A 23,952-nucleotide genomic window follows, 5' to 3' on the forward strand; every position below is an offset into this window, starting at 1 on the left:
CAATGTTGTTGTTGCTGTTGTTGTTGTTGTTGTTATTGTTGTCGTTGATAAGGTAGTCGAACGTACGCACCCATTGCGTATTTGTGCTCTTATCGTTCACACAGTTTTATATTTAGTTGCATGTCTTTATTTTATTTATTTTTTTTGTAATTTTTTGTATATATTTTATTTTTTTTTTGTAAGGCAGAAATCTGAATCTGAGCTCAATTGCTCGAAGGGTAACATAACGACGTCAACTGCGCTGCTCAGTCGCTGCATTCACAACTGTTGCGCTTGCATTGTTGTTGTAGCGGCGAGCAAGGGCTCTTCACACAAATGCATGCAAGTGTGTGATGTGCATTAATGTGCGTGTGTATGTGTGTGTGTGTGTGTATGTGTGTGCCTTTATGAGATAATACCTTGAACGTGCGTCAGTCAGGTCGTTGTCGTTTAACTGCCGCCAACGCCGCATAGCACATGTCTGCTGTTGTTGTTGTGTTGTTGTTGTTTTTGCTGTTATTGTAACATTTACTGTTACTGTTATTATACTTAGTTGCTGTTATGACCTTTACATAGACAACGCAGCTGGCGCTAGTGAAATGAAAAGTTGGCTGTGATTCGGCTTAAAATTCGCGATAAACGGGCGCAATTTAATCTGTTCCTATCATGCTGAATTAATCACGCAACAAATGGCGAAAAAAACTAATAACATTTTCAGCACGTTTCACATTTTGATAAAGCCAACTGCGCAATTTCGGGGCTCATCAACAATTCGTTACTCAATTTTTTAGTTTTCCATTCATTTATCACTTGCTGCGCATAACGCGAGCCAAAGTTCAATACAAAAGCAAACACAGAAAACACAAAAAACAAGGCGACCCACAACAAACAAGCCGAAAAAAAACAAACAAAAGAAACAAAACCAAAAAGCAAAACTACGCTCAAGCTCATTTACATGTTGCATTGCTTAGCTTATGAGCCACTTTTGAGCAGAGTTCTTGAGTCAAGCGCGAGAACGGAGTGGGTCTCTGTAGCGCATGGGGAAACGGGCAACTCACCACGCGGCGTCATTAATAAGCAGGAAATGCAATTCTTGTGCTTTGCGGAGAGCAGTTTAAGCGGCACTGGTGAATTCTCTTACTCAGTAGCGCTCTCATTATTAATGTGTGTGTGAGTGAGCGAGTTTTTTGTTGTTCTTGTTGCTGTTGGTTAATTTTTGAGCGTAATTTTTGTGAGGAGCCTGCATAATGCTCAAATTGGCAAACGTACGTATGAAAATGCATATGTATGTTAAAATGTATGAATATCTTTTAAAATGTATTTCATTGGAGACTTATCTGTAGGCACTTGGTGATAAGTATATTTTATATTATATGTAAAAGGTGAATCACAACTTGCAAAATACTTGCAAATATTTAAAGGGAATTCCCCCATTATACAATTGTTTTTGTTTATTATTAGTAGTAAGCCCTAATTTGATCATATTTATATTTACAACATAATCTGTACAAGATAATTTATTTATTATTCAATTAATTATATTTAATTTATTAAAATACCTTTATGTAAACATATACATTTGTTGGAAACAAAAACCCCGCATTGTTTTAAGGCAAAGCCCAAGCTACAAGCCGCCCCCCTGCTCCACTCTTCACCAAAAAAAACTCTAGCTAATTGCCATGACAGCGACGCGGCAGCGCAGCAGCTGCGTTGCATTTTTTACAAGTGTATATGAGCATATAACTATGAATGTATGTGTGTGTGTGTGTGTGTGTGTGTGTGGCTGCTTATTAAGCAGCTGTGTGCGTGTGCGAAATAAAAAAGCGACACAAAAAATGTGGTGAATACTAAATTTGAGATATTGTATGCGTGCCTCTCTATCTGTGTGCTTGCATTGTTCTAGCTGTGTCTGCGAGCGAATGGCCATCAAATTTGAGTGATTCTTTTTTTGTTCTCTATGCGTGTGTGTGTGTGTGAGTGTGTGAGTGCTTATGTGTCTGTGTTTGTGTTAATTGTAAGCTACATTTCTTATAGCAATTGTCAACAATGTCAGGCCGCGACAGCTGAGCGCCGCGTTGCCTACAGTTGGGACTGGCCAACTACTCAACTGACTCCGGCACCGGCTATTTTGGCAGCGCTGCGCGCAGTCGGCTCGCTTTTTATCAACGCGCGCTGGCGTCGCAGTCGCCGCAGTGTCCGTGCAGTTTGCGAGAATTGCATTACATTGCACTTGGCTCTCGTTGTTCGCCTGGTTCTCGCTTGCTCGGTCGCTCACTCGCTCACGGCTCGGCTCGGCTTGGCTTGATGTTCATATCCGTGTGGCCGTTGAGTGTATGCGTGCGGCTTTACCCCGTTGCTGTTGTTACTCCTAAAGTTCTCGCGTTTGCGCGCCACTCAATGACTCAACGTGCACTCTCTCGCTCTCCCTCTCCATCTCTCTCTCTCTCTCTTTCTCTCTCTCTCTCTCTGTCTCTCTTGGCTCACCCTCTCTTTCGCTCTCTTGCTGCTGCTGCTGTTGCGCTCTCTCGCATTCTAGCTGTGGGCTTTTTTCTTCTTTTTTTGCAAGCATGAATGCGCTTGTATGCAATTTTGACGTCGCTGTCGTCGTCGTCAGCGCTGTCTTCGTGTTGTTGTGATATAATTTTGCAGTCGGCTTCGGCAGTCGCATAAACACAACGCATCCGATATGCAACGGAACGCATTTTCGGACGCGGCCCGAGTCGTTCCGAGGTGTAGCGTCCGACGATCGCGTATATCAATCGTAAAGCATTAAGCGCATTCCACATTTCCATCACAATCAGTCGCAGGCAAATTCAAAACCACAGAATTACTAAACAGCATAAAGAAACTGCCCAAAAAGTGTCAAAACAAACAAAAACACAATTATAATCAAAACTTAATATTGCCAAAAAAAAATAAAAATAAAAATAAATAAAGTCCAAAAAGTTACACTAACCAAAACCAAAAAGCGACAATTCTGAAAATGCAATAACTTTAAATTCATATACGGTATATCAAAATATGTGCAGTGACAACATTTCATTGGCTCCCCCACATAATATTTCAATTTGGAAACCAGAACCGCAGCAGCAGCAGCTGTGACACATTGCGTATACGCAACGTCTGCCCTTTGGGCAATGTACGCACTTGGCTTTCCACTGAGTCGTCGCCCGCGCGTTTGCTTTTTCGGTTGTTCTTGACTGACAACTGACAACAACAACAACAACAACAACAGCAGCAACAACAACAACAACGACTACGACAACAATAACAATAACAACAATAGCGAAGCTGCAGTCGCTGCCCCGCGTGTGTGCGTGTCATTGCTTGTGTGTATGTGTGTGTGTGTGTGTGTGTGCTTTAATATGTGTGCGTTTTAACTGCGCTCGCTGGCTGCTGCAGTCGCCGCCGCAGTCGTCAACGCAGTCACCGTCACCGTCGCAGTCGCCGTCGCCGCTGTCGCTGGCATGCAAAACGCGGAAAACTTTTTTTCGCGCACTCGCAAAATTTTTATAGAATGCATTTTTATTTCGGTCTTTTGGTTGAATAGTTGCACTGCCCCGTGGTGTGCGTGTGCCGCTGTGTGTGAGCGTGTGCGTGCGTTAAATTTATTGTTAATAAAATTATATAATTAATATCGCCACAACAAATGTGTCAAGCAAGCAGCACATGCCATTCGAAAGAATTGTGTTTTAAATATATTAAAAAAAAACCCCCCCAAATATACATAAAGAACAACATAAATAAAAATACAAGACGTGCAAATCCAAAACATTTTTCGGCAAATTACAAATAACTAAAGCCTAGACATAGACATGTTATATATAATGTGTATATGTATATGTGTGCATATAATAATTTCATTGCCAATCGAATACATCACGCACCGCATCTCATATTCGATATCGCAACATTTTCACTGCACTTTTGTTACGTTCCAAAGAAAGCAAAGCGCAAAAAATTCATTTGTCGTGCCAAATTTGCTTAACAAAAATGAAAAAAAAAAAATAAAGTTTAATATACAAAATAGAGTTCAAATAAAAAAGTAGAAATTACTAAAGACGAAAAAAATGTACTTCAGCATACAAATGAACTGCGGCAAATTTCAGCAGCAGCAGCAGCAGTAAAACAAAACAAACAAAGCAGCCAAAAAAAAAAAAAAAACACTAAATATAAGTAGAGTAGAAGTAGCAGCAAGTGCTGTAATAAACCGTGGTTGGGTAGCTGCCCAGTGGGTGGCGAACTTTATGTGCAGGCAAAATGTAACAAATTTTTGTCAGTTTCAATTTTCGTCAGACAGACGAGACGCCACCAACTTAACCAGTCGCTACAGCAGCAGCAGCAGTAGCAGCTACCCAAGCCCAAGCACTAGCCCGCTGCAGTAGCTCCACCATGACAATGGTTAGGTCTCTCCGGGTGCTCAGGCATTTACTTTGCCGTCGGGCTTTGCAGCACAGCATAATGAACGAGAACCGAAAAATAATAAAACGTAGCGAAAAACAACAAAAAAATATATTAAAAAAAAAACAAAAAGAAAGTACTCACAGATATATGCTAGAAAAAATGGCAAATTAAATACCCGAAAAAAAATAGCTGGCTGGTTGGGTTGTCCGGTTAGCAGCGAATTGGCCATGCGCTGCAGCTGCGCAGCAACTGAAATGCCTCGCTAAAGCTTAACCCATGTGCGCCCCACCTGGTTGCGGCAGCAGAGCAGCTGGTCTAAACCGAGTGCAGCGCAGCATTTGATTTTCGCATTTCTTTGGCTTACCTTCCGTTCGTTAGCATTTTCCTCCTGTTTTTTGTGTTTTCTACCTTAGCTTTTTTTTATTTTGGCATATCCTTTTGCCCAAAACTTAAATTACTATTTACAATGGTTTTCAGTTGTTCTTGTTGTTTTTGTTATACGTTTTTTTTTATATACTTTCTGCGCAACTTTTCTAGCGAATATTTTGAGCAATTTTCCCTCAGCTGCCCTCGACTTGTTCATGGCCCCACAACTTCCAGCTCTTCAGCCCAGCAGCTTGCTAATTTCATTTGATATTTAGTTGAGTTTTTTTGCATTGCTTTTTTTATTTTCTCCAGCAGCATTAAGTTTGTTTGATAAAAGCTAAAAAAATGCCAAGCGGCGCCCAATCTTATCAACAGCTCATTGAAAAAAGTCTGCGCTGCTGCGAAACGTGAGCGCAGAGTCAAATTTTTAAGCTGAAGTGTAAAAAAAAAAAACAATAAAAAACAGATTAAACGAAAGTATAGCTAAATTGAAAAACGTAAATTTTGCTGGCATTTTTTGAATAGTTGCAATTGATTAAATGTATCTTTAAGATACGCAACGCAGTGATTATGATCGCGAATTTTCAGTACCATTCACACGAGCAGCCGTTGCTCATAATTTTTATTTGCCATTCTAGATAATAAATAGCAACAACAAAAACATTTTTGTTATTAAATTTATGTTGAGTTAAATGCAAAACAAAAGCAAAAAAAAAAACAAAATACAACAAGTAAAAGTGCAATCTATTAACAAAAACAAAAACGTTAACAACAACAACAACAGAAACTAGCAAAAATAATTAAAAAAGTAGCAGTTACTTTTGAATTATTTTAAATGCTGCATAAATATTTAATGTTATGTTAAAACATATCACCAAATACAACAAATTATAATTATAATAATTAATACACACACAACAATAAAAAACGGGCAACTGTCAAAATTACAAAAAAAAAACAACAACAACAACAATAACAAAAACAAACACACCGCTGTCTGCAACCAGAACATAAAGAAGAAATAACAACAACAACAACAACTACAACTAGAAAGCAAAAAGAAAAGCTGAAACCGTTTCATTTTTTACGGTGCATATTATTTACTTTGTGCGCCACACTGAAAAAAAAATATAAAGAAGAAAAATACCAGCCAGCCAACAGTCCAAAAAATACATAGCATCAAAAAATCTGCAACAACAACAACAATAACAATAACAATAATAATTGCCTGCATTTGGCCTTTTGTGCGCGCACCAAAAAAAACGAGAATTTATATTATATATAGGCACTACATATAAAAAAAAGTATATGCTTATATACACTATATGAATGTATTGTATGCGCTGCTCAGCAACACCAACTGCAACTTCAACACCAACAACAGCAACAACAGCAGCAGCAGCAGCAACAACATTGGCCGCAGCAGCCGAGACACAATTACAGCAAAACGCCCCAACAACTCCGAGAGCCCAGCGCTGAGTACCGTGCAACGTCCAGCGAGGCTGTAAATTGTTGTTGTTGTTGCTTTATTTACATTTTTGTGTTTTTTGTATCGACTGCGCAGTCAACGTGAGTGGCAGCAACATCATCGACAGCAGCCGCATCCGCATCAATTTGGCTTTTGGGCAAAAGTAATTTAAAAAGAATATATGTGATGCTATGCACATCAGCAGCTATGAACTATGTACGTATCTAATGCAATTCTTGGTTAAGATATTTTAAATTAAACAATTAATTAATGCTGACACTTGTTTGTGGGCAAGCTCAAAGCTAAGGTAGCAGCTGCTTTTGCTCTTGCTATGACCACATGAAATTCAAACTCCATTTGCCACCCCATAGGCATTTGCCCTTAGCACAGCTATAGTCATAAGCTTTCTTCTTTAATGTTATTATCAATAACCTTGCGCAACTCCTTTCACTTTACTTTCTGCCCAAGTTCTACGATCGCTTATCAATAAATTAAGCGAATTGCAGCAAAACCTCAGTGACATTGTCCTTCAATGCATAAAAAAAATAAATCGCGAGCCACAGCAACAACAATGAAAGCGAAATGTGTAAACAAAGATACACAATGCGGCAGCCTATCAGATACACATACATAAATACATGCATACTCAAATGTGCACACACACACAAAAAAAAAGATACGCGAACTTAAGGACACAAGTTTAAGCAACTGCAAAGTGCATTCGCCCGGCTATAGATATAGATACAGATACAGGTATAGCTATATACATATATAAATGGCAGGCATATCTGTCTCAGCGCTGTGATTGTGATATTGTGATAAATATCAGCGAATTCATTGAGAAACACCTAAGCGGAAGCATTTTCGAAATGCCAGCTCAAGCTCACCTATCTAAAACACAGCCAGCGTGAAATGCCAGCGCAAAAAAAAATAGATAGTTTTCAATACAGACACACATTAACGCTAATCAGATACATGCGCTTGCATGTATGCACGTTCCTTATCAGGTGGCCTGACGCAGCCGATTCTGACCCAAATTGCGAAAAAGCGACAACTCTGACAACACAGCTCCCAGAGACGGAGGCCACACTTTGGCTCGCCTCGCTGATACGGCGGCTGCTTGTGAAATCTTCGCAGCTACAACAACAAATTAAGCAACAAATTATTGAACAAAAAAAAGTATATATATAAATGTATTTATGAGGCGTTGCTGCCTGTTTGTTAATCGCGCAAAGAAAACATGAAAATTTATAATGCATACATATATATATATATATATATATATATATATATATATTGGCACATATATACTTACCCTTACGTATTGCGCGCAACAAAAAATCACAAAAAAAAAGAAAGAAAACGCCCAAAGCGGAAATATTTTGCGCTTCTTATCAGGCGCAAAAAATTGATTTAATTTTTTGTTGCTGAAATTTTCGCCACGAACGAAAACTTCTTTGCAAGCATACACACATATAGTATATATATATTTTGTATATATACTATATAGTACTTAGTATTATATATAAAACAAAAAATCTGTGCAGCTGCAGCTGCTAGGCCGGTCGCTAGCAGTCCGCACAATTGTGCGACTTGACGCGCATAGTTCAAATTATCGCAATTTAATTTTTATTATATGTATATATATACATATATATTTAAATATGATGCACATACTAGCCACAAATACATGTGTGTGTTTGTGTGAATGTATTTGCGATTTCCACTAAAGTTGCGCTGATAACAGCGCACACAAAAAGCTTCAATATTCATATATACAATATGTCGTAAATAACTATAATGATTTCTCTATAGTTTCTTTTATTGCTCGCATCATATTATGAATTGGAAGCACACAAATTGAAATTATAACTAAATAAAAAGAAAACAAATAGCATAGTATATAATTATATTTGTCCTTTATAGATTTTTCTAATAGCTTCTTCTTAAAAAACTGCTTTTGCGTTATTTTCTTAATTTTAGCCGCGGCACAAAAACCACAAAAAAATTATTTTAAAATGACTCAAAAATTCGCATGATTAATCATTTGTCATGCTATTTATTGCTTAATATTTCATTTTGTTTCCTTTATTTATAAATTTTTGATCAACAGCCGAAAAAAAAAAACATAAATGAAATTAAATTTTAATTTCATTTGGTTAACGCGCTTGCAAAGCTGCAGCTTGTGATTTTTTTCTACATTATTTTTCGTTTCTTTCGTAGAACTTGTGCCGCTAATTTTTAATGAAATATAAAACAAATGTGTAAATAGTATTTGCTGATCAAATTTCGTTAGCAGCTGCTTTTGCCACATACGAAATAGATAATGGCAACTCGAACTCCCCAAAGTGTTTACCATTTGGGCAAAAGATAACAAGCGCCAATGCAATGGCAGCAAAATGTGTGTGTGCCATAAATAAGTGCAATGCATCATAAACAAACTAAAATAACAACGTGACAAATGTGTGAACATTAAATACATTTTATAACAAAACAAAAAAAAAATAAAATGTACATATAAAATAAAAATAAAAACCAAACGAAAGATCGACACGCCGAAGATTAAATGCCCTTGCAGAAGTGCTTTGTGGTTGAGCATGGTTAGGCTCGTCAATGCCACGTTTGATCAGATTATCTAGAAGGACAACCACATATCAATAACTTAATTATTGACTGATCATATTGATATTGTTGTAGTCTGAGGTGTCATTAAGTCCTAGAACCGCTTTAGCTTAAGTTAGTCCTATAATTAGGAGACTAGTTAGCAGCAAGACGAAAATGACTATATCGGCTTGGTTGTTGTTACTGTTCAAGAATATATAACTTTGTGCATAAAGTTGTCTACTTAATTGCTTGACAAAATCATAATACCCTCAAAAACAACAAAACTGGCAAACAAAACGAGCTGCGAACTGGAAACTGCAAACTGCTGACTTGGCCAAAACGCTGCCAAACAGTTGCAAATCGGAATTGGCTAGACGCTGGCGCTGGCCACACACAGCGCCTGGTTTGTTGTAAGTAAATGAAACGTAATTAGCTGCTAGCCCCAATGCCAGACATTTAATGCCAGGCAACATCAATGTCTTTTGGCCGCCTGGCAATCGGTTGCCAATCATTGGGCTACCAAACATTTAACAAACGGAAACAGCTGTCTCTGCTGGCATGCAGATCTGTATATGTTGGTATAGATGTTGTGGATAAGGGTAGAGCTAGCAGCTACGAGCTAGGAGCTAGGAGATAGGAGCTAGGAGTGCAAGCAGCCACAGACAACCGTCAAGCAAGCTGCCAAAAGGAAGCTGCTACCAAACACTCGACTCGACTCGACTTGAGTCGAAAATGCAGCCGGCTGTTTGGCTGGTCAAACTTGCAGCAAATGCCCTGGCAAGTTAAGTTGCCACATGCGCCTGCTGCTACAGTTCTAGCCATAAAAGCAGCAACAACAACAACTAAACACTGCAAAATAGTTACAACTGACTGGGCTATGCAGAAAACTTGGCTAACGACTTTTTTCCGTTGGCGCTCTTGACTTTTGCATTGAAAATCGTGCAATTCACCTGCTGCCTGCTGCCTGCCAGTAACTACAACAATAACAACTAAAGCAACAACAACAACAACAACAACAGCAACAACAATGACGTTGAATGCATCTGCATCTCAGCAGCGCCAACGTCGCCGCCGCCGTCGCCGTCGTTGCCATCGCTGTTGCCTTTGCCATCGGTTGCATGTTAATGTTACAGCTGCACTTGCACTTGCAGCAAATGCCGCGTCGTCGTCATGAATGACGCGGCTTAGGCCCATTTCCCCACGCCCCGCAACACCCCTCAACCGTCCCTCCTCATGCCATGCCACAGCCATTGCGCGCTGTTCCCTGCCCTGCATCCACATGCAATTATTTTTCTAGGCTGCGGCCGCAAATTGCACGCCTGCATCTCTCTGTCTTTGTGTGTGTGTGTGAGCTGCTGCTGCTTCTTGGCTGCCTTTTTGTTGATTTTACAAGGTGTGGAATGACTTTGGTAGCGCCTGCCACAGCCGCTGCTGATGCTAGCTGTTGCTGCTGCTGCTGCTGCAACATCGTCAAACTTTGCGGCTTCATTTTGGCTAAGTCAAGTCCAAGCTGCTTTTCGCTGTTGTTGTTGTTGTTGGCTTGGCACGTTTATGGTCGCGTTTTAATGTAATTGTTGTTGTATTACAGCAAATTTGTACGCTTTGATTGTTGTTGCTGTTGTTAGCTAGTTAACCGTTTGTAATTTGCCATTCATGCTGTCGGCCCAAAGTGAGGCGATTTGCCGTTTGTTGTTAGAAATCAGCACAGTTGACGCTGATCAATTTGTTAGGTGTCTACTGTCGTGTGCCAGTCGTCCATGGATACTGCCAACAGATTGATTGATAAAACAGCCGCGCTATAAAACGCTTAAACAGGTAGCCAACTGCCAATTTACAGATATTAAACAGTCGCAAATTTCCAAAAATTGCAGAGCCGAGCGCCCAGCTTGGCCCCAGCAACCAACTATCTTATCAAGATAGTTCACCGACAATGGCAACGGCAACTAATTAAGCAGCAACTGTAGCATTAAAGGCCATAAAGCCGACGGCTTTAGTGTTTCGCCGTGGTCAACACCCACTAATGCAATATTTATTATGACTTTGATGGAAAGGATGTGCAAGGCGCGCGCGCGCATCAAATGAATGACTCGAGTGACTTAATAAACGACTAAACTGGATAACTAACTAACGGACTGACTGACTGACTGACTGACTGAGTGAATGAATGATGAGCAAATGACTGATGGCAAAAATAACGCTTGACAGAGTGCACAGTCCATAGAGTAGACGTAGCCCTGTTATTAGTTAAATGGTGTATAATGGATGAATAACTCGAAATACAGTAGTCGGTAACAAAATAGTAAACAAAACAATAAGTATTAACAACAAAAACAACAACAACAACAAAAACAATGGCAAACCGCGTGCTTTTGTGTTTGGCAAACTGTTAAACTGACTCCGACTCTGACTCTGACTCTGACGGCGTTGAAGAAGACTGCAACGCGTAGCCAAGCGAACGAACCGGACCACACCTTAATAATTACTTAAAAGGAAAATAATTTACGAAATTGCATTCATAGTTCAGCTCGCTGCTGTTGCCGCTGCCGCTGCTGCAACAAAAGCCAGCCATAACAAACAACAATGCCAGCGAAAATAAAACAAACGACCAAGGCAAAAATAAAATATTAAAAAAAAAAGAAAAAAAATGTATATATTTTGTGCGAAAACTGTAAAGAAAAAAAGTTGAAGAAATATAGCTCAAATGCAGCGCGTGGCCATTTTGTATGACAGGTACACACGGCCATATTGAGTTTCCCGTGGCGCGCATTGGTAAACATTTGCCCAGCGACAGCTACCAGCTACCAGATACCAGTGCCCACTGCGAAATGGTTCACTGTAACGTGGCCATACTGTTGTAGTACTCGCTTGACGGCCAGGACTGGCCTCTCCTGGCGCTTTATTGTCATATTTGCGCTAAGCTGACCTGCGTTGATAAGCCAGTCAACGTTTGGGCGTCTCAATAACTCTAATTGCTGGGCGCTTATCAAATGCTTTGCCTTGTTTAATTACACCAATTGCCACCCATTTTTGCTTCTGTATTTTGTGAAATTTCATACGGCGTACGGGTCGTATGAGTAATGCGCGAGCTGCTTAGGCAACGATACTTGTAATGAAATTCGTCACGCTTACGGCAAACATTCAAACGAACAAACAACAGCGCTGAGAGCAACAACTATTTTTCGACACATTTACATGGTCAGAGCAGGGCAGGCCAGGCCAAAGCTTAAACCAGTGCCAAGTCCAGTCAATACAATCCAATCCAATGCAATCCAATCGAATCTATTCCGAGCCTCTTTGCAATGCATTCGCGTGAAAATGTGCTAAATAAACGCAAATGAATTTGCACATTCAGATTTAAACACGAAGTGACAACAAGAAAATACTTAAAACAATATTAACAACAAGTTTGGAAAAGCAGCAATAAATGTCCACAAGACGAAATGGAGCGTGGGCTAAGCTCAAGATTGTGTCAAAACTTTGTAACAACTTTTGCAAAAAAATGTTTTTAGTTTTGTTTTGTTCTTAATTCACTTTCCAAATGCTTTACCCCAAAATTTAACGCATACCGATATTATTTTAAACAAATAAAATCTGCAACAATGTAACAAGATATAAATCGTTTACAAATACAGAACAATTTATTTCTTCTTCTTTTTCTTTCTTGATCCTTTATGACATATATGTTTTTTTTTTAACAATATTCACTGCCTAGTCTATCCAGCCCCGTCTGTCGGGCAAAAATTATAGTATTACTTATTTAAGCATATTTACCTAGACGAAACACAGAACTTTGCAACAGTGCAACCAGAAGCAACAGCTGTTGCAAGTTAATAGGCATGCTCAAGAAATGCTGCTGGCCGTAAAAAGTTTTCATATTCATAAGAAAGTTGTTTAAGCTTGCTTACGCAAATAGTATATCATTTAATTTAAACTTGCATTATTAGACTCGGCTTATTGGTAAACTACGAGAGATATTTTTATATCCTGGCAGACATTTATTTGCACGCACCTCACAATATCCTGTCTCAGTCGCTTTTCATCTTTGTACAATACTTACGGGTACTCCTGGTGGCATTTTGCTAATGGTGAGGAAAATGCCAGTCAGCCATTGCAATCTATAAGTTTGTGCCGAGCTAAGGTGCCCCAGCGCCCAGATACAGATATATGCGTAGCTATCAATACATAGATACAGGCACATATAGATAGAAACGGTCAGACAAACAATTTAGTCCGTCACAGACATCGTGTAACCTTCGCCTGCTTGGCAACAGCTAAAGCCATGGAATAGCCAAGCACAGCTGAGGAATAATAAAAGTAAATATGAGAAATTGCATCTATTTTATTTGCGATTTCGATTGTCTGGCCAAGAAAGCCGCATGGCCGGGCCCAGACGCCGTGGGGGCACAGCGCTCAATGACAAACTAAAGGAAATGTGCCATAACAAAAAAAAAATAAAATATAAAAAAAAAAGAAAAATTTAATACTCAATTGGCAGCAGTATCTTTTCTGACAGATGGAATTTCAGTCTGTTTCTTTTTGTCATAAAGTAAGCAGCAATCAGATGTTTTATTAAATTAACGTATTCCATGGAAAGCGAGTGCATTTGCATGAATTATTTGTTAAAATTTTTCAAAACAAAGCAAATACATGCTAAGTAAACTTAAAAAAAAAAGTTTCTAATAAATGCGCAAAAAATAGCAAAAAGTCAGAATATGCGGGAGCGCCCAGCCGCAAAGACAACAACAACAACAACCATAACTCACGTGTGTCTAAGCGCATATGACAAGAGCGACGCCAGCAGAGATCAGCTTTGCTGCGGCCGTCGCCTTGCCACACACATAGGCACAAACACACACTCACACACTGGCGCACACACGCGCCGCAACGTTGAAAGCCATGAACTGGAAAACCTTGAAAACTTGACTGCAATTTTTATCTGTTACGAATTTATTTTGCGCCGCCAATTTTTGTATCTATCAGATACTTTTTAAGCTTTGCCACTCTGCTACTGTGCAGTGACAAAATGTTGGCAATTTTTCTTAGTATTTCTTGCAGTTCAATTAGAATTTCAACCCCAAATTATAGCAAGAGGCGCACTCAAACGCTTGCTTTGTGTGCTAATGCATTCTAAATGAATTGCATTTTAAAATGCGTCGACATAAGCCAATTTATATTAGCAACAAAAAAAAAAAATAAAAAAAAAAAATAAAAAAAAGATGGCAACTCTGGCCCAGGTATAGAAATAATTGCAACGCATAATGGACAGGTGAATTTCATTATATGCCCGCACTTCCTAACCCACCGCCACGTTCTGTTTTAGTTCTGTTTATGCTTTGCGCTTCTTTAATATTTCTCCATTTTTTTTTGCACACACTCGCTTGTAATTATATTACTGAGGCCTATTTAGAGGCCCATCTGCCAGTACACCCAACAACAGCAACAACAACAACGACATGCCACGCATGTCCTAACCGCATTATTATAATTTCTTGCTATTTCTTTTCATCATCATAATTTTGTTCTTTTTGCATTTTCTTTTGTTTTTCTTGTATTGTTTTTGCCGCCTAGCTGCGACCTGCAGTACGCCCATAGGTTAGTTAGTTCTCAAGTAAGGGTTAGGGGTTACGGGTAGGCTGCAATTGTTTAATGGGAAATTCGATTTGGTTAAGTGCGTTCACGTTTTGCCGCATCTCCCTCACTCTCTATGCTATTGCTTTTTATAAACTGAATTATTAGTGCCTAAGTGGCCATGTGTTGTTGGGCTTTGTGTGGCTTTTGCTTTTGCATTAATTATTTTCGTATTTTTTTCTGTTTTTCCTAGTTGCATTGGCATAAATTATGAAATGCCTCGAGAATTGGCTGTGCAGGCCCATTATTAATTAGCCATTTACCTTTGACAGCGCAAGCGTAATGTGGTTAAAGTCGGCAAAGTAACAAATTGATTAGAGCACTCCGAATTGCATTGGCCTAACCAAGTGTATGCAAACTACAGGCACACTCAAAGCCTATAGATCCCCCTCCTTCCGCCCCCCTATTGTCTGAGCTTCAAATGTCAGGCGCCCCCCTAATGAGACGACGACGCCAACGTGGTCGACGTATGGCGGCACCAAATTTGGTAAAACTAAATTTACAACAAATTGCAATAATAAATAAAATGAAATACAATGCACGCCTTAGTTTAAACTGCACAAAATCAACAAATTGTTGTCGCTGTTGTTGTTGTTGTTGTTTGGCTGGATAGCTGGCTGGCAAAGTGCAACACAATTAACACCCCAAATGCATACAGGGGTACAGGTTTCTTTTTTTTCGTTTTATTTTTCGTTAACAGTAAAATTTGTTTGTTTAGCGAATTTTGCCACAGACATCAGAAATACAGACATAGCTCTAGCTATACATAGAGAGTTACTGTTGTACAAATTTTCATGTGCACATAGAGGCTTGTTAATGAAAATAAGCAACAAAGCCAAGCGGTCACAGACGAACAGACCGACAGACAGACGGACGGACTGACTGGCACTCAAGTAGGCAGGCGGCCTGACTGCATGCAAATGCACAAGCGGCTCAAGCGGTTGTACAAAAAAAAACAAGTTTTGCAAAAAGAATTAGAGAATTTTCAGCATATACGAAAATGCGCAAAATACACTAAATAAGTAAAAACGTCAATAAACAGCACACAAAAAAAATCGAGAAAGAACGGCTAACTTCAGCACGCCGAAGATTAAATACCCTCCCAGACATATGGGATATATTTTTCACACGTCTAAGCCAAGCCAAAGGTCTAAAAAAATACAAAGTCTTCATCGATTAATTTTCTATATATTTAAAAACTTAAGATCCGACTGTTTTCGACTGTTTGGATTTTTTGTGCTTGAAATGTTTTAGTCTGAAGGTTGGAAGTTTTTGTTCATATATTAGATTAGTTAAACTCTAAATACTGTTAGGGAGATTAGTCTACAGATAGAAGCACAAGGTCTTAATGACTAAGCTGTTGACACTGATCAAGAATATATACACATAGTTTATGCTCCCGGTATTATCTCTTGCTATGCGTTACACATTTCGTGATAAATTTATAATACCCTCTGCAGGCGCATAGCAAAAAGAGGAAAACACAAAAGACGGCACTAAATGAACAAACAAACACAGCCAATGTAAAAAAAAACGAAGGGGCTACGTAAAAAATGTGCAGCAGCGACTTAGTGAAAAGCTGTCAAAAGAGCCGCAAGTCTCATGTCTAATCAAATACGAGTTAATACACGAAACATTATGTAGAATAGGCAGATTCTGTCTAGAAATATGTAAAAATAATTAATTCAAATTATTATTATATATTTAATTGCATCCATAAGACTGGTCGGAAAAAAGTACGCATTTTGATTGTCACTTTGAACTTGAAATTGCAAATTGTTTTTGTAATGCAAAATTTTGATAAAACGCTTTAAAGCTGCGTTGGCAGCCAACACACCCAATTGACTTTCATGCATGCCTAAGCTCACGCACACACACACACACACATTGATTTTCATGCAGCTGAAACTGTAAAACCATATTACACACACTGCGCTTTACAGCGCATTCGTTAATTTTCGTATCCATTCGAACGACTCGTGTTTTATAATTTTTTTGGATTTGGTTCTTCATAAGGCTGCGAGAAGTTCAAGATCAATGCATCTCGAATTAGACTACACGCTTAGATTAATGTCAATTAATCTAATCAATCTGACCAATTTCGCATACGTACAGTGTACGTGTGTTTGGACGTGTGTGTGTGTGTGTGTGCGAGCAGGAATCACTGACAGCAATCTAATCTCGACTAAATTCTAATCATATTGTAGAGAGCAGTTAATGTAAGGCTAACAAAATAAATGTAGGTTAACTGATAAGGAAAAAGCTTTTCGTACAGAAACTGAATCTTATCATTATATACTATGAGAGGAGGTATTATAATTTTGTCACGAAACGTGAAATAAGTTCTATAATACAAATATATAAATATATTCTATATATACTCTTGATCAGCAGCAACAGCCGAATCGATATTGCCTGTCTCCATTTGCATAGTTGTGCCTTTGTTGCTGATAGTTCATTTGGAATCCGTCAGATCGGGACACAAAATTAATAAATATCTGGCATAGGTATCGTCAATCAGAAATTAAATGATTGTTATTTTGCAAGGTGCCACGATGCTTCCTTCACATAAGAAAAAGCGAATTAACATCGAATTTATCTCTCTGCAATTGGATTTAGCCTGCGGCGAAACTAGTTATTATTTTTTCTCGAAATATGGGTTAAACATTTCGTAGAACAATTAAAATACCCTCTGCAAAGGTATATCAATTGGTTAGACCCATAAAAATCAATAGTTTGATAGTTAAATTTCTAATTATATTAATTACCAACTGACAAACAGACGGACACATGTACAAAATTAAATTCTGCTTAATGTGTTTCGGTCGAAAATAGTACGATAATTGCCCGACGGATGAACTAAATTAAATATTGAAAGACAGTCAGGCAAATAATTGCGATTTCATAGTAGGCGATTTCCTTGAAATATGAGCAGCAACTTCGCAAAGCTGGAGCTGGATATAAATATTTTAATCGCTGCAAAACTTGACTAATAGAGCATTAAAGGTCAATCATGGAAATAAAAGAAAATTTGTTTGTGAACTTTTTGCCCACGACAATTAGACATAGATTAATCGCTTTTAATTAATAAGCACATTTCTGTTATTATTTTTTTTCTATAGCCGCAACGAGGCGACTCAATGAGCTGCAATTTGAATAAATGTTGCTCGTAATTATTATATTGTGCGACTCGGAAAAGTAAATAAATGAAATATTTAGCTAGAAATTTTATAAGTCGAATGCGACACGTTGCCAAGCCTAGCCCCGCACCCGTACACACCCAGGCCACGCCTGCATAACCAACACCACCCCATCGCCCCCCGCGCACAGCCCCCCCGACCCGCTTACTACTCGTCCCGCATCGTTTGACGTTTGCGGAATTAAGCGCTGAAATTGTAACCAAATATGGCACAACAAGTTCAATTCTAATTCTAATTCTAATTCGCCGAGACGCTTTGTGGAACTGTCCGGTTTTTCTTGCTAACATTTTACATTTTCGTATCAATTGATTCAAGGTTTTGTGTGGCGGCATTTGATTTGATTTTTTTTCGCTCTTTTTTTTCTATTTCTTTTTATTTTTTTGTATAACGACAGTGGGCTGTTTATACAATATGCTTCTCTATATACAAAATTCACGTATACAAATCGTGCGCTTTCGTTGGAAGTGACAAGAAATGCATTCTTAAGTAATTGAAAGTTAACGTGAATTCAAAACGAATGCCAAATAACGAAATAAGCTTTTTCACTGAATAAAACTACACTTGTTCTATATACAATACAATATGGTTATATAATTATTTGATCTTTTGTAATTTTTAGAGTGTGTTTATATTCAAGGAGATTGTAAGCCTTTACGATTATTAAATGAGCATTTTTGAATAAAATGAATTAAACTAAATTTTAATTTAATATTTTTATCAATTAAAAACTGTCGTAGATGAAAACGTTTTCACAAAGTATTTATATATAAAGCTATTTTAGATCGTGCTTTAAGAAAGGACTATTCTTTAAATGCCTCCCGTATGGCTCAGTATATTTGAGAAATTCTGCACTCATAAATCTTTATTAAAGAAATGACCTTATAATTTGAAAAGTAGTAAAGCCGAGCTTAAAATTAATAAATAAATTAATTAAATCTTGTTAATTTAAGAGGAAGAGTTTAATCACATAATCATACAGCATTCAATTGAAGTGAATGAATTGCATGACTCGATTTGCATTTCAGTTCCCAAACTGCACATTTGGCAGCTCACAATTGCCTCGCTCCTTAGCATGTATCGCGCATCCACAAATCACAGACAATCACAGCAGCCGCCAGTAACTGAAGCCCTCAACAAACGTGACCAGCCACAAAAAAATAGCCAATGCACACAAAAAATGCAGCCAGATAGGAGTGCCGTGGCAGTTGCCTGCCGCGTGAGGATAACACACAATACACATCGCAACACTGACGCACTCACACACATGCACACGAGGTGTTGCCATATTGTGGCAGCTGTGTGTGCCAACAGCAGCCGCGAAAAAATTGGTTGCTGTCGTCCGTGCAGGCCCAGCTTTTTCTCTCGTTTTTTCTACGTGCTGCCTCCAATGCAATCAAGTGGACGATGCATTAAGCGAGCAAAAAAAAAAAAAAAAACAGGCAACGGTTGTTGTTGGTGGTGTTGCTGTTGCCTGAAGAACTGCAACGCCCAGTCAGTCTGGTCCATGACGGGCCAGGCCTAAAAGGATTAAGGCGATCTGTGCGCAATCCGCGCAATTATCCTTTCATTGGATTGGGGGCTGTTGTCGCCGTTCGCTGGGCGATGCCTGAAGCAATTAGTTGCATCACTCAACACTCTTTTTTGTTGCCACTTTTTGGCCAGTTGACTTTTGGCTACATGCGGCTACAAAGTGGTCTGTCCAACTGCAACCCCGAAGCCCCAGCGCTAACAGTGTCTGGTCGGCACTTGGCTTTTGTTATGCGCATTGTTAACGCTGCGTATACGTAACGCTTGCTCTGCACTCATATGGCAATCATTTTTATGAAGTTTTCTGTTTTTGTTGCCACTTTTTTCGGCAGTGGATTGGGTGGGCCATCGTACAGCAGTAGCTATGTACGTGTCCATTTGAAGTGCACACTTAAGTGGCCCTAATTGGTTTCACACACTCGCCCCATCAACAAGTGGAGCTGCTGCTGCCAGTTTTGGGTAACTCGGATGCCCAGTTTAGGTTACGGCATTGCTGTCAAAAACAAGGTTTCTATTAACTGCCAGTCAACTAACCAAACCGGCAGCCTGTCTGTCCGCCCAACTGTCGGTTCGTCCGTCCGTTTGCCCGCCCGACTGTCTACACATCTCTATGTGTGTCTGTCTTTCTGTCTATCGTTCAGTATGTCTTCCTGTGGCTGCAGCTTCATTCACTAACTGACGACGGACCCATTCATGTCCGTGTCGAGTGCACAACTGTTGAGTGTGCCAGACGACGACGATGACGACAACAACAACAACAACTAGAACAACAACTCCTTGACTAAGGAGGGCAACAAAGGGGGCTTTCTGCAAATTAAAATGTGCTCTCATGAAAAATAGTTTACTGCCACTTGTTGGCTTCACCGAGCGCTGCTGCCAGCATTTAAATTGAAATACCAGCTGTTTTAGTTGTTGTTGTAGATATGTCATCATTTGCTCGTTGTTCGTGCCATTTGGCGTTTAGTGGCGTTGCCGCTGCCGCCACCGTCGACCCCGTCGCGGCAGCCGCTGCCAGCAGACTAAGCCAAAAACCCATTCATTGTAAATTCAACTAAATCCATGAATAAAATTTTGTTGCCAGCATCGGCTGCCGGGCTGCCTGTCTGTCTGTCTGTATGTTAGACTGTCGGGCAGCTCATCTGCTCGTTTTATTGCACAATCGTTATGTGTCAAATGCGCTCTCGCTCGCACACATTATTTCGCCTCTCTCTATCTCGCTCTCTGTCTCTCTCTCTCTTTCAATGCATCGCTCTCTTCCTCCCTCTCCTTGTCTTCAAATTGAATTTCCGAATTCAATGAATGAATGAGCTCCTGAATTGGTTTAGGTTTTGTTTAGTTATTTAGTCCTCGGCTGTGGCAAGCTATTTCTGTTGCATACTTTTAGGCCGCCTGTTGCATGCAGCTTCACTTTTTTTGCTAAAATGGAGAGTATATGTTTGTGCATTTGCATGCATATGTTTATATATATATATATATCTATATGTTTTTATGTGCATGCACTGGATGCGTTGTTGCCATGGTCCATGAGCCGCCTGTTGCCTCTGCCATTTTAATGTCCTACTCTGTCGCCATTTCGATGCTGCTGTTCCTGTCTTTTATTTGGGTTTTTGCTCATGGCAATTGTCTAGTTGTTGCTGTTGTTATTCGTTTTATTGCGCTCAGCTGCAGAAATGCGGAAATTGCATTTCTCTGCATTTTACATTTCAATAAATTTTGCAAGCTGCTCCTGCGTTGCTTTTTATGCTGGTATTTTGGCATGACTCTATTTATATATAAAAAATAAAAAAAATAAAAACTATTGCCCGTTGTTATTTTCTTTTTGATCTAACGGAAATTTATTTGACTGTCTTGTTGGTTTATGGCGCTGTTAAATTGGGTGCTACTGAACTGAATGACAGTTTATGTATATTTATATATCAGAAAAAACGAGAAGTGATGATGATATTAGATATGGCTGCAGTTAATTTAATATTGCACTGCAGAGGTGTAAATAAATTAAATATCCGCCCACCTTTTTTTTAAAATTAACATTATCTTGTGATCAATAAATACATGCATTGAAGCATTTTAATAAAAGTTTCTGGTATAAACAGAGTAATTGCTTACTTTTAATGCCTAATACTTTGCCCTTAAATGTTCTCTTATTTATTTTTTAATAAAAAATAATAATTATGTTACTTATTTAAAATTTCATTACAATGTTGTGGTGGCTTTTCGAATCCGAAAGCTTAAGGCAGATTTGCGATATGATAGTTTTTGTGATCTGAAGTCCCATTTCATACTTTTTCAAAGTTTTGAGGTTCGTCAGGCTCTCGGTCCAGCATGTAGGGGCTTTAAACACAAATACATATATTTTCTTCTAAATAATTCGATTGCCCTCGGGAAGTTCAAAACTATACAGCTAACGAAACATACGCTGTAATTTTGGAGAAAAAAGACAAAAAAGGTTTTTTAATTAAAGCACCAAGTCCCAGAACCTACAACTACAACTAGGCAATCCCCAAATTATTATCCAACTACAACTAGGCAATCCCCAAATTATTATCCAAATTTAAAACACATATTTTAAATATGACAATAAATTGACACTTCAAATAGCTGGTTCTATATAGGGTTTATGTGTATGGGAGGAGCTCAACAACTTTTTTTATAATTTATTAAATTAAGCAATATATAATCTACAATTATTTTTATAATATTTTAATATGAAACCAACTAGTTGTAACTCCTCCAAGCCAACAACTTTAGAGCTAAACATGTTTTAAATAAAAAAAACTATGGTCTATCTCGATGTACCTAATAAAACATTTTTATAAACTTTCAGTAGATGGGGTTAAATAAAATTGTAAAATATGCTGATATAAACTTTAAAAAGATATGTTTTAAGCAGAAAATGTTAGCAATCTATTAAATATACATGTCGAACAATAATAGAGCAACTGCTACTGTAGCATTTAGAACTCGTGCAGCCTAATTACCCATCAATCATCAATCTCACACTTGTAATAAGTGAAGGACAGGCCCTTCAGCTAACCGCATGCAATTGAACGTGGCCACAATTACTGCAATTTTGATTTTGGTACCGCTGCCCGAGCTGGCGGTAGCCAATTTTAAGCAATTTCCTTTTGTAAACGACTCGAAAACAGAACCCACCAATTGCAGCACAGTCACTTCAAGTGCGGAGCAAACGTGCAATCAAATGCAATCGAACAACAAGGCTCCGAAAAAAAAAACCTTTTCAAATTTGGGCTAAAAACGGATGGCCAGCCAATCAAAATGCATGCGAGCCCAAAAGTGCATGCGAAAGCGCATTAGAGTGAGACAACGATAGCACCGAAACATACATTTTCAAAACGAGGGACTCCCACACCGAAAACAACAACAAGACCAAACACAACAACAACAACGAGAAGACGAACATGTCAGCCGAGCCGAATGGCAAACGAGACGAAGCACACCGAACGGGGCAATCGAATTTATTTGCTGCTTCTAATTTTCCATATGCCCACAACGGCAACAACGATGACGACGACAATTTCTATGCCAAAGTGACACACAAAAAAGTTCTAAGCACAAATACGCACACACAACTGCAGCTGTGCATGTATGTGTGTGTGTGTGTGTGTGTGTGTGTGCGTGTGCGTGTATATGTATATTGATGTTGTCAGTATGTAAATTGACAAGTCTTCTTCTTTTTTTGATTCCGTTTTTGAAGGCAGGTTGGGGCAGCTTACAGTTGTGCAGTTGCAAGGGTTGCTCATGGGGCATAGTGCGCGTACTTGGGTCCGTTTACTGACAGCACCGGCTGCATCCCAGCTGTGTGTGTGTGCGTGTGAGTGTGTGTGTAACATTAGCTTTAGTTTTAGCTGCGTATGTCCTTGCATTTCGTGCAATTCATTTACATTTCAACGCTGCCGCTTTGCATTGCCATGCGAGCTGGAGAATTCGGCCAAAAGCGTTTTAAATACATACAAATACAGGCATATGCAAGCTTGTCACATGCTACACACGCACATACACACACACATAGACGCGGCCCGCGGCCGCAAATCGCATGTCCTTTTCATTGCACACAACATTTAACAAGCCCCTAAAACGCACGGCCGCACGACGCGTCGCCTGCAGTTCACAGTTCGCAGTTCATCGTTTTTAGTTTCTCGTTTAGTTCCTTTCATTTCGTTCCGTTCTTTCAGCCGCCGTTTCTGTTGTTTTTGTTATTTTCACGAAACTCATTTCTTTGCTTTACTTTTGGCTTTTGAAACTTACCTGTTTTTGTATTATTCGGACCTACTCGCTCTCTCTTTCTCTCCCACTCGTTCCTGTCTCGCTCTATCTCTGCCTTGGCTTGCTGCTCCTGTAGTTTTTAACCAATTTGTTGTTGTGTCAGAACATGTGACGCCAAGGGAACATTAAAAGGTATGACGGTGTCCTTTAACTAACTAACTGCCGCCTCTACCTCAATCCACCCGCTAAAACTGTTGCAAGTACGTTGACATTCGACATTACTTAAAATGCTATGCAAAATGCGATGGCGTGTGTTAAGCCCACAACAACAACAACAGCAACAACAGCGGCCACACATTTTACAAAAATTATATTTAATGCCAAGTTTTTAGTTTATTTTTGTCATGTACCTATTTTACTTTTAGCTTAATAAAGTTTTACACGGGAGAACATTCGTTTTTCCAGAGCCACCAAAATGAGCTGGGCTTGTGGGTTTTTCATTAAATTCAGAAATGATTTATAGATAAGATACAGCGTTATATTTTTTTATAA

General features: G+C 39.0%; 1 protein-coding gene across 4 annotated transcripts in view; it reads left to right on the top strand.

Moving 5' to 3' along the window:
• Positions 1-23,952, top strand: part of Eip93F (Ecdysone-induced protein 93F) — a 65,238-nt gene that overhangs the window by 26,541 nt on the left and 14,745 nt on the right. Inside the window, exons 1-2 of one of the 4 annotated variants that reach the window (XM_070207197.1) lie at positions 2,625-2,740; positions 5,388-6,433. The exons of 1 other annotated variant lie outside the window; for it this stretch is intronic. In XM_070207197.1, the coding sequence (XP_070063298.1) occupies positions 6,409-6,433 (25 nt within the window). In that variant the 5' untranslated portion in view covers positions 2,625-2,740; positions 5,388-6,408. Of the gene's footprint in view, positions 1-2,622; positions 6,434-23,952 lie in introns of those variants that run through there. 2 more of the 4 variants (XM_070207198.1, XM_002053776.4) reach the window with 2 other exon arrangements.

Source organism: Drosophila virilis, chromosome 2, assembly GCF_030788295.1.
Source record: "Drosophila virilis strain 15010-1051.87 chromosome 2, Dvir_AGI_RSII-ME, whole genome shotgun sequence".
NCBI classification, from domain to species: Eukaryota; Metazoa; Arthropoda; class Insecta; order Diptera; family Drosophilidae; genus Drosophila; species Drosophila virilis.